This window comes from Setaria viridis, chromosome 3 (assembly GCF_005286985.2).
Source record: "Setaria viridis chromosome 3, Setaria_viridis_v4.0, whole genome shotgun sequence".
Taxonomy (NCBI): domain Eukaryota; kingdom Viridiplantae; phylum Streptophyta; class Magnoliopsida; order Poales; family Poaceae; genus Setaria; species Setaria viridis.
In genome coordinates this window covers 45,186,235-45,197,756 of record NC_048265.2, presented here as the reverse complement: position 1 = coordinate 45,197,756, position 11,522 = coordinate 45,186,235, and the positions used below count along the sequence as shown (strand labels likewise).

Below are 11,522 nucleotides of genomic sequence, written 5' to 3'. Positions count from 1 at the left end.
ACACGCTCACACAACACAGTCAATAAATCAATTGTTAGCCCATCCATCAATGATTAAAGTTGACCAAACTAAAAAAGTGGGGAGAAGCAGTCACACTTTATAAATATATATAGATATATAGATATATAGATATGCACGGAATGTGTGAAGTGTGAGCGCCACTTCTCATCCTGTTCGCATCCAAAGAGTTGTCGGAAGAGATGATTCCGTCCACGGCAATAATTGCTCTCGTGCTTGCAGTACTGTGCCTGGCACAGTATGCTTTCCTCGCCACCGCCGCCGGCCTCCGGGTCATCATCGTCGGCGCCGGCATGTCGGGTAAACATACCATTATCCATACCAAATCCTTCATCTCTGCGCGTGTATAGTACACAGAGGACGCGCGCTCATGCACCGTTATTATTATACATGACTCTTAGGAGTTGTTTGGATACACCGTCCTAAACTTTAGTACATATCACATCGGATGTTTATACTAATTAGAAGTATTAAATATAGTCTAATTATAAAACTAATTGCACAGATGGAGTCTAATTCGCAAGATGAATCTATTAAGCCTAATTAGTCCATGATTTGACAATATGGTGCTACAGTAACCATTTACTAATGATGGATTAATTAGGCTTAATAGATTCATCTCACGAATTAGTATATGGGTTCTGCAGTTAGTTTTATAATTAGCTCATGTTTAGTCCTCCTAATTAGCGTCCGAACCTCCGATGTGACCCTCCTAAAGTTTTGGACCTCGTATCCAAACACCCCTTAGCTTTGGTTTGTCAATGCATGCAGGGATCTCGGCGGGGAAGAGGCTGTCGGAAGCTGGGATAACGGACTTGCTGATTCTGGAGGCGACGGACCACGTCGGCGGGCGGATGCACAAGCAGAACTTCGCCGGCATCAACGTCGAGGTCGGCGCCAACTGGGTGGAGGGCGTGAACGGCGGCAAGATGAACCCCATCTGGCCCATCGTCAACTCCACCCTCAAGCTCAGGAACTTCCGCTCCGACTTTGACTACCTCGCCCAAAACGTCTACAAGGAGAAGTACGCCGTCGATGAGTGAACTGGAAAAGGCTTATGCTAAACCAATATATAAATTAAACTAATCACGCGCATGTGAACCGAAAAATTTTGCACGAATCAGAATTATTAGACGTTAATTATACTCATATATATAATATATATTAGCATGCATATTGTTGTCCAAATTAACATTACCATGTTATTTTGTATATTTTGCTGGCAGTGGTGGCCTGTATGACCAAGATTACGTTCAGAAAAGACTTGACCGGGCGGATATGGTAGAAGAGAGTGGGAAGAAACTCTCCGGCACGTTGCACCCTAGTGGCAGCAACGACATGTCCATCCTTGCCATGCAGCGACTCTACGATCGGTACGTACATAAACGGATTATTACCTTAATTCATCTCCACAACCGCGCGGCTTGCCCTACTCTGGCATGCCGCTAGCTCGCCAATCTGTCGCTCGCCTGGCGTGCTCCCGCTACTCACCGCCTGCTAGTAGGAGGAGGGAGGAGGGTATGTAAGAGAGAAGATAGATGAAAAGTGGGAGGGGTAAGATATACAAATAACTCCTCAACTACCATTTAGCTGGTGGGTCCAACACACCTAGCTAAACCTTTAGCTAATTAATATAAAAGATACTAAATTTTAGCTACCTAAATTTTAGATGGGTGGATCAAATAGGGTCATAGTTGAAAGTAGGATGACTCCGTGTTTTTCTTGAGAACTTGCGCATTCCATCAAGAAGATCCAACACGTGTAGCACTTCTCCATTGAATTGAAGACCCTGTTGTTAGGTTCCAACCACGATAACCCCTTTGTGTTTCAAAAAATACGATGTTACTAGGATAGTGCCCGTGCATTGCTACAGGCAATACAAATTATAGGTAAATGACATTCTAATCTTATTGATTAATTCAGTAGACAATGTAAATCATACTTGATTATGTTTCTTTTCCTAAATATAGGATCGTGCCCATGCGTTGCTACAGGCAATATAACTTATAGGTAAATGATATTCTAATCTTATTGGTTAATTCAGTAGACAATGTAAATCACGCTTATGTTTTTTTCTAAATATGATTGTCCAAAATATATTGCATACATCTAACTTTATTCATGAAGCATACAGGGCATGTCATATTCATCCCTATTGTAGGAGCACACAAATTGAATATATATTATGGGGAGTCATCCATTGGGTTATATCTAGGGTTCACTATTGCTATTGAGTCTTTATGTAGAGTGTTGCGATGTAATTCACATCGACGTGCTTTATATTGGTTCCTCTTCGCCTCCTTCCGTTCAAGCTTCATATTACGCGCATTTTGACGATCACGTATTGCTTGTCTATGCTTAGGTGTCATATTTGCATATCGTGCCCTATCTTTTGCACGCCTGGATTCAATTTGCTCACCTATTATTTCTTTCTCTGTTCTACTCTATTTTCATCAGAAGCAATATTTTCACCTAAAAAAATGGACCCAATCAGAGTCGCTAATGATCACATAATAACATTAGTTCAAGTATTAAAAATTAATTATCATACTACCTTGTAATTCAACATTAGCAGGTGCAGCTTTACTTCGTTGGTAATTTTCACGTCACTTCTTTAGTAATTCTTCCTTCTTTTGGATAGACATTAGCTTGTATCGGTTCCTATCCCGTTGCCTTCTCCATTCCCTAGGTTCTAGAGAGGGTGGAATGTCATTCGCAGTCACTGATCCTCCAACATGGATGCCACCTAAAATAAAAGGCATACATGTAATTGCATTGTATTAAATGATACATTTGAACAGTAGCTTACCATCATCACTTAGGCTGGTAGTGTTGAATGGATCATGGATTGGGGTGCGGCTCTCGGATCGTTTTGAAGATGTCATCTGCAAGTAAAACAAATTGCAATTAACATGCATATTTCTCTACTACAAGATGTAATATGTGAATTTAGATCTGCTACTTTTTTTTCACAACCACTTAAAGTTCAAGTTCACTACTTAGTGCTCGTCGAATCTTATCTCCATACACACATATATATATATTAGAAAAATAAGAAAAGCAGAAGCATTGCTGGGCTACAACCATGCATGGCCGGTAACCAGCTCAATAGCCTATCAAAGCCCAATATAAGCCCACGTTCTACAATCAGGCCACCCAAAGGCCTCAACAAACCAAGAAAATACCTTAAATGTAATAATAGAAATGTGAGGGTCAAAGCGCAAAATTTCTACATCTTATCCCTTCCCATCAGCCCGAGCGTCCCCCCTCTCCCGTGTTTCTTCTTTCTTTTCCCGTCTCTCTCGCAGCCTCCGTCCTCTCTCTCTCCGATGCAGGCCACCTCAAACACCTTCCTCCCTCGATCTCCCCGCGCCATCGCAGCTCGAGCTTGTTTCCCTTCCCCTCTGACGCAAATGGATGCGCACCCATGAGGACAAGATGCAAGACCATAGGAGGAGGATGGAGATAGACAGAAGAAGGTGCCATGGCTCCCTCCTCCATCGGCGCAACACCAGATTCTGCAAAGTCGGCGCTTAATCTCTGCCTACCCCCCTAGGCGAGGCGCTGGCCCTCCACCCAGCTGCGCGCCTAGGCGAGCGCCTAATAGCGCCTTGTGGAACACTGGCAACACATTACGTACTGATGCGCGGCCATGAGCATTTTGGGGATTTGGATTTTCAATCTAGAGTTAGGATTTCTCAATTTTGGGGATTTGGATTTCGATCTAGGGTTCTGAATGAGGTTTGTGACTTTGGGGATTTTCTCATGGTTTGACTAAAATCAATTTGCAATTCCCCTCCTTCCTCATCTCCTTCCATGCCAAACAGCTAGGGCCCAATTAGCACTAACAGATTGACAGTTGGAGCTAATCTTGACTGATTAGTCCTAGACACATCATAAGTTTTAGGAATGAGCACTAACAGATCCACAGCAGAGCTAATCTTGACTGATCAACATCAATTAGTCCTTAACAGAGACGTGATCTAAGGTAATTAGGTCCTAATCTAAACATTAGCAAATAAGCCGAGGAGAATTGGGGACTAGAGTTATCGGTTTTCACCTTCGTTTGATGAAGTTGCTCGGAGTGATCTCGCGGTGCACGTAGAGGTTGTTGCGCCGTTTATTCGGTGTACAAAGGCGGTGGCCTTCTTATCGCTCCCGTCTCTGTCCCTATTTATTTTGACGCTGCTCAATGAGAAGGGTTCCGCAATCATCGGTGGGTTAGCGCCTGATGGGCGTGGCGTGGATCGTACGTGCAGTTTGTGGCGTAGAGAGCCGGCAAAATCGGAAGGGGATGACGGAGAGGGACGTAAACACGATCGCGGAGCGCGGGACGACGGTCGCAAGATCGGACGGAGGGCAGATTGGCCGAGGATCAATGCAAATGATCGGATGGCGCAAATTTGTTTTGGGAGGACGACGCGGGCGGGCGGACGACCTCGTACGAATTTTTATTTGACGTACTAAACATGGAGACTAAACATGGAGACTAAGATCCCGTTTGGTATGGCTTCTTAAAATGCTTCACAAAGAGACAATTTTAAAATGGCTTCACTACTGAAGTCGGGAAGAAGCCGCAAAACGACTTACACTAGAGAGGAGGAGACTAGAGAGGAGGAGGAAAAAAACAAGTGGCTTCATCAGCTTCTCCTCTCTCTCCAAGTATTAAGTGATCATAAAATTACCCGTATTGCTATTGAAAAGTTGTTTTACCAAACATTTTGCAAAATGGCTTCAGTTCCACTAAAGAAGACACTCCACCAAAGAAGTTAGAGCTCCATTCGTTTTGGAAGGAGGTCAAAGCTCTACCAAACGGGACTTGAGTTCAGTTTTATTGGTGGTAAGATATGAATGGATTGTTCTACGACCTGAGGCTCTTGTAGGAAAAAAAATAAAGCGGTTAAACATCTCATTTGGATAAAAAAAAGACATTTGAGGCTAGGAATACATAACTTCAAAAATAAATTAGATAATACGGCATGACCGCACAAATAATGATAGGACTCGACGGTTTAAGATTTGTTCATCTAAGATAAGACATGCCGTATGCACACTCGCTGAGGTTGCAGCTTGCGGCAGCCCAGGACGCCAGACAGCAACTCTCGCGACAGCTGCGATGTGGCCTCGCGCCTCATGGCTCGCGCTAATCACCAAGGCGCCGACAATCGATCGTGTCGCGTACGTGCATCGCGTGAATCACGTTTGTACTCACGTGGTCCTGTGGACTTCAGCAAAAATGTGAAAAGTCTGGGCTAGTAGTTGCTGATTAGATGGCCCTCACATTTAGGGGCCCAGCGCAGGCCCTGAAGCCGAATCGAGATGCGGAGAATTGGACACACTTCAGGGTAAGCCAAATCGACCATGCATGCTAGCTATGACTATTTTGTACTGTTGGCTGGTCCACCTCCAGGAGCCAGCGAATCGTTAGAAACATATGGTGGAGATTATACTTGCAAGATAAAGTGATAATTCCCATCTATACTACTCCCTCCGTTCTAAATTATAGATCGTTTTAACTTTTCTAGATTCTATAAATTATTATACATATAAATATACATTAATATCTAAGTGCATATACCTAGAAAAGTCAAAATAACCTACATTTAGAACGGAGGAAGTACCGGATAAAACAACAATTCCCATATATATTACCGGTAGCCAGTTTGTGTAGTACCGCGTTATGGAGATTTATGGCTTCAGCACAAAAACAAATGCGCCTGATATAATAATAATAATAATAATAATAATAATAATAATAATAATAATAATAATAATAATAATAAATTGTCCCAGTATCTGATTGCACCTATTAACATGCCTTGCCAACGGACTGCATCTAGGTTGCACCCATGCCATCAGCGGCCACGTTTAGCCATTTAGGCAAGACATGGTCCTAGAATGGGCACTCTAGTGATGCGTCACATAACAAGATCTCACATTTTGAGCCAAATAGAGATATAGAAACTATTGATAGCTAAGCATATAGTTAAGCTACATAATTAACATTGTGATGAGTCGTGGGTGTCTAAATTGTAATTTTTTTGTTTGGATCCTAGAGCTAAAGTCTAGTTCATGTCACATCGAATCTTTGGAGGCTAAGTAGGAGGACTAAACATGAGTTAATTATAAAACTAATTACACATATGGAGGCTAATTCGCGAGACGAATTTATTAAGCCTAATTAATTCATGATTAGCACATATTTACTGTAGCATCACATTGTCAAATCACAGACTAATTAGGTTTAATAGATTCGTCTCGCAAATTAGCCTCCATCCGTGCAATTGGTTTTGTAATTAGTCTATGTTTAATACTCCTAATTAATATATAACATTTGATGTGATAGGAACTTTAGTCCGGACTAAAGAACCAAACACCCCCGCTTGTTTTGATTCAGATTTAGTTCCAGCTCTACTAGTGAAATAAGCAGTAGTGATACTGTAAAAAAAAACAGACATTAACCACAACCTGCTTGTATTTTTAAATATGAGGGCTCGTTTGACAGAGTTGTAGCTGTCATTAAACCGACTTCGTTAAACCAACTTTGGCTGTGGATTTTTTTGTGGAGCAACTTTTTTCTCTCTCTAACTTATATGGGAAACGTTTGGAAAATCAGCTTCTCTTTGGTTGTTTAAAATGGATGGATAAAATTAATGGAAAAAGTGAAATGTTCATCCTACTTTTTTTCTCAACCCATTCTTTTTCCCTCTCTTTATTGCCCCCCTCTCTTCCTTGTCCACATTCTGCTCCCATTCTTCTCAGCGGCGCCGCACACCACCGTCACCCCATTACCCGTCGGCCAGCCCACCACCATCAGCCCGCCACGCCGTCGTCCGCCCACCGCCATCGGCCCCCTGCACCGCTATCCACCCACCGCCCGTGCCCCCCGCGTCGCCATCACCCTCCGCCTCCATTCCCTCCTTCCTGCACCCGCGAGCCACCTCACTCGCGCCATCGTCATCTCCGCTTCCGGCGTCGGCCTCACCCGCGCTGCCGCCACCATCTCTCTGCGGCTGCCAGCCTCGTTACCGTGGCCTCCATACCCTCTCACCGGCGGCCACACCTCCACCGCCGCTACCTCTACCTCCGCTTCCCACTACCGGCTCCGCTTCCCGCTGCTAGCTACCTCCGCCATGCACCGCCCCCACCTTCGGTCGCCTCGCTTCACTGGCGGACCCAACCCAAGGGCAACAAAGCCAATCGATGAGGAGGAGCGGCGGGGAGTCACTTTTTTATCAAATGGCCCCTCTCACCGGGGATTCAGGAGCTTCTTTGCTCCCTTCCCGTTTAGAGCTGGAGCTGGAGCCCTCCCTCCAAAGGGCCGAAATGTGGCAAAGTGCAAAACACTACTAGAACACGGATAGATCGGCATTTAGGAAGTTTTCTCCGAGGAATTTAGTAGAAAGCGTTTTGTGTTGGAATCCCGCTTTGAAGGCCCAGAAGTAGTGCTGATGTTTTTGTAACAACAATTTGCTGCATGTTATGGCCCCGTTAGGTTTCTGGGCCTCTTACTACAAACACATTAATTGATTAAGCGCGTGCAAAATGGTCAGCCAGCCGAACGGGCCGGTGACGCCAGTGGACATGGCGCTGGACTACTACAAGTTCGACTACAAGTTCGCGGAGCCGCCGCGCGTGACCAGCGTGCAGAACTGCGTTCCTCTCCCGACGTTCAGCGACTTCGGAGACGACGTCTACTTCGTCGCCGACCAGCGGGGCTACGAGTCCGTCGTCTACCACCTCGCCGGCCAGTACCTCAAGACCGACAAGTCTGGCAAAATCGTCGATCCCCGGTTAAAGCTCAACAAGGTAAATGACAGTAACGCGAGATCTCAAAATCATGTGTACGTGAGCATGTCATGAGTTTGGATTTGTACATGTGTAGGTGGTTCGTGAGATCTCCTACTCCCCGAATGGGGTCACCGTGAAGACAGAGGACAACTCGGTCTACCAAGCAGACTATGTCATGGTTTCTGCAAGTTTAGGAGTCCTGCAGAGTGACCTCATTCAGTTCAAGCCTCAGCTACCTGTCAGTTCCGGCCCCTTCATGGCGCCATGTTACATTTAATCAGTTCTATTAGCCAGTTAATTATATTAGCCTTCGTCATCACAATCATCCCACTCTTTCCATACATCGAATCAGGCATGGAAGGTTGTGGCGATCTACCAATTCGACATGGCCGTGTACACCAAGATATTCGTCAAGTTCCCCAAGAAGTTCTGGCCTGAAGGGAAAGGGAGGGAGTTCTTCCTCTATGCGAGCAGCAGGAGAGGTTACTACGTAGTGTGGCAGGTACACACGCCAAACTTTATAACTGCCTAACTGGTAATATTAGCCCGTACTAGCTTATTAGCAGCAGTAACTAAGGGGAATTATGAATGCCACGCAAACTAAACATTTTGAGTCAATTTTTTCAGGAGTTTGAGAAGCAGTACCCTGATGCCAACGTCCTCCTTGTCACCGTGACTGACGAGGAGTCTAGGCGTATTGAGCAGCAGTCGGACAACCAGACCAAGGCAGAGATCATGGAGGTGCTGAGGAAGGTGTTCCCTGGCAAGGACGTCCCTGATGCGACCGACATCCTTGTCCCGAGATGGTGGTCCGACAGGTTCTACAAGGGCACCTTCTCCAATTGGCCAATTGGTGTGAACCGCTACGAATATGACCAGCTCAGGGTACGTACCTGCGAATCCTTTTGTGATCTCATATATCTTACTAGTGTACGTGATTTTGCGATTGTGTGAATAATCTAACATATGCATGCAATGTTATCCAACATCGGTTGTTTTCTCTGCACTCTAGGCGCCGGTTGGGAGGGTTTACTTCACTGGTGAGCACACAAGCGAGCACTACAATGGCTATGTCCATGGCGCTTATCTTGCAGGTACGTATACGTGCACCCACGAGGTCTTCATTTGCCTGTTCTTGAGCTTGCCACAGGGTTTCTTCTGATAAGTTTTGCATTTGCAATGCCAATTTTCGTCGTGTGTTGTCAGGAATTGACTCTGCAGAAATTCTGATCAACTGCCCCCAGATGATGTGCAAGTACCATGTTGAGGGCAAGTATTACTAGGTTCCAAGAGGCCGATCGATCATAATGCAATGGCGAAAGAGAAATAAGGCGGCTTCTTCGTATTAAGCGCGCTGTGGTGTGGTCTACCATCATCATCTAAGGTTTATGGTTACTAGCAAAATGCTCGTGCTTTGCTACAGTGAAATGATAATCATATTTTTAAAACTCGTGGTTTTTTCTATTTCTATCACTATATATTTATTGCATTTCTGTTAACATATGTCCTTATACTGAAATAATTATTCATTTCTCGAACACAATAAACCAAAATATTTATTGTTTGATGCTCTCTTGGTATGCATGTTTGGTTAAATATTTGTTTACGAGGATATATAGTGTCTAGTTGTTGTTCACAATAAAAAGTGTTTGAATATTTTAAATGGAGCTCAAAGTTTGAAAGGCGGGTTGTATAAACTGTCAGAATCAGAAGTGCATTGGAAATTTCTGAAATGTTCAGTTCCTGGCTGAAAGTCAGAGCTCTCAATCTTCCAAACCAAAGATCTTTTGAGCAAAGTTCCTATCTAGAACTTGCAGCCCTATAGTATCTCTACAAGTTTGGTTAAAGGCGCTTGGAGAGTTTGTTATTGGAATTTGGATGATCTGTGCTTGAGAAAAGGTGACCCACCCCCCTCCCGCGTGGACCCATCTTAGCACAACACGTGGTGCAAAGCGATTGGAGTTGAATGCCATTGGTCGGCATGGAACCTGATAAAAAAAAATAACACGTGTTTCAATTATCCTCACTCAAAACAATAATATATTTATTCATGTAACTTTTTTCTATTTTACACGCATTGCACGTATCATGCCCAATTTTTTTGACATAGGATACTTTTTTGAAAAAAAAATAAACACAAAATAAGTGAGAGGGTTATTGAGGGTATTTCACATATCTAAAGAAAATCTTTACCACAAAATGTTCAACTGGCAAAAGTACAAGGATAATATAACACGAAGAACTTTTTGTGCCATTAAAGTGTACCAAAAATATTTGGAGGCAGGATGTGATGGTGCAGGACTTTGAGTGCTATAGTAAAGCTTTTCCTTAATTAAAAAATATGACACCAAGCTTCAACCACATGTAGAGATTAGAACTTCTTGTACTTGAAATGTAAGTAACTGATTTTAAAATTACTTGTAATTGCTCTGATTCAATTCTGAGATAACACGCAGCTAAATATATGTACTGAGTGATAGAGACCGCAACAAAAAAGTAACCCTAGCTCAGCTGATTGGAGGGGAGGAGATGTGATTGTGCATTCCAGCCACCCAGGTCCGAGTTCTCTTCAACTCGAATTAGGGTGCCTGTTTCTTCTTCTTAACGAAAAACTACTTAGTTCCTCCTAGGCTGGATCAACACATCATAATGTGGAAAGTTAGCGATGCCTTGTCACATTCATTTGCTTATTCAATGGGTCATTTGGCAAATCCAGCAGTAGTGTATTGAACACAACACTAAGCCATATTTCATGATGCTAGTAAAATAAAGAGACCGCAAATGGTATTGCAAATATGATTCACTGGTAGAAAACTGACCTTTTATCCCGGTTGGTAGGAAGCAAATCTCCCGGTTGGTAGAGACAAAAGGTTTATCCCGGTTGGTAAGTCACACGATTTTTTACGTGAAATATGCGTGCGCGGTGCATGGGATTCAAACCCACGACCTCAAGCCTCGCTCGTAGCTTCCTTGCCGTCCCACCTACACAGCACATTTGACTATATAGGGGATGCAATCCTTTTGTATTAACTCGTGGGGAACCCTGTAGTCTCGATTTGTGTTACTAACCGGGACAAAAGACCCCCTGTAGTCCCAGTTGGTAACACAAACTGAGACTAAAGGGTCCGAGGGCTTTAGTCATTTGCAGCCACCTGTGGGGGATCCTTTTATCCCAGTTGGAAACACCAACTGGGATAAAAGATCCCCATTTAATTCCGGTTGGTGTTACCAACCGGGACTAAAGGGTCGAGGGTCTTTTTACCAACCGTGATAAAAGGGGGTCTTTTATCCCGGTTGGTGTTTCTAACTGGATAAAAGGTCCCTCAGGACTTTTTTCCACTAATCTTTGCAACCGGGATAAAAGGTACCGGTTGGTGAGCCTCCCGCCAGTTGCCAAGCTTTAGTCCCGGTTGGTGAACCTTTAGTTCCGGGCTAAATATTAACTGGGATAAAAGGGGTAGATGGAAGGTGAGTTTTCTGCGCATGATTATAAACAAGTAACAGAATGCATGCAACTAGAGAAAGTTATTGGAATTGAGGATAACCAGAGGAAAGAGAATACAGCTCCTCTTGCGCGGCTACATGCCCCCGGTGAGGAAGAGTTTATTTTCAGTACTTGGAAGTATTTTATCAGGTGTACAATAGTAATTAGGTATAAGCTAAACCAGCTGTACATTCTGTTTTACTGTATAAGACAGGCCCTACTTCGGTGA

The 11,522-nt window shown here is 43.9% G+C and overlaps 1 protein-coding gene and 1 long non-coding RNA gene across 3 annotated transcripts; one reads left to right on the top strand and one right to left on the bottom strand.

The window, feature by feature from the left end:
• Window positions 1-200: 200 nt before the first annotated feature.
• Window positions 201-9,137, top strand: LOC117847257 (polyamine oxidase 1-like). Its single transcript, XM_034728432.1, has 9 exons — window positions 201-318; window positions 790-1,042; window positions 1,245-1,395; window positions 7,576-7,827; window positions 7,904-8,047; window positions 8,162-8,311; window positions 8,437-8,694; window positions 8,822-8,903; window positions 9,016-9,137. The coding sequence occupies exons 1-9, from the start codon at window positions 201-203 to the stop codon at window positions 9,090-9,092; spliced, it is 1,485 nt and encodes a 494-aa protein (XP_034584323.1). The 3' UTR covers window positions 9,093-9,137.
• LOC117847258 (uncharacterized) lies at window positions 891-4,728 on the bottom strand. Of its 2 annotated transcripts, XR_011897896.1 has the most exons (6): window positions 4,079-4,728; window positions 2,828-2,903; window positions 2,573-2,764; window positions 1,677-2,490; window positions 1,416-1,512; window positions 891-1,030 (listed from the first exon to the last, which is right to left on the bottom strand). It is a non-coding gene; the product is annotated as an uncharacterized lncRNA (long non-coding RNA). The 2 variants fall into 2 exon arrangements; XR_004638575.2 differs by lacking the exon at window positions 1,677-2,490 and having other exon boundaries at window positions 4,079-4,713.
• Window positions 9,138-11,522: the final 2,385 nt, after the last annotated feature.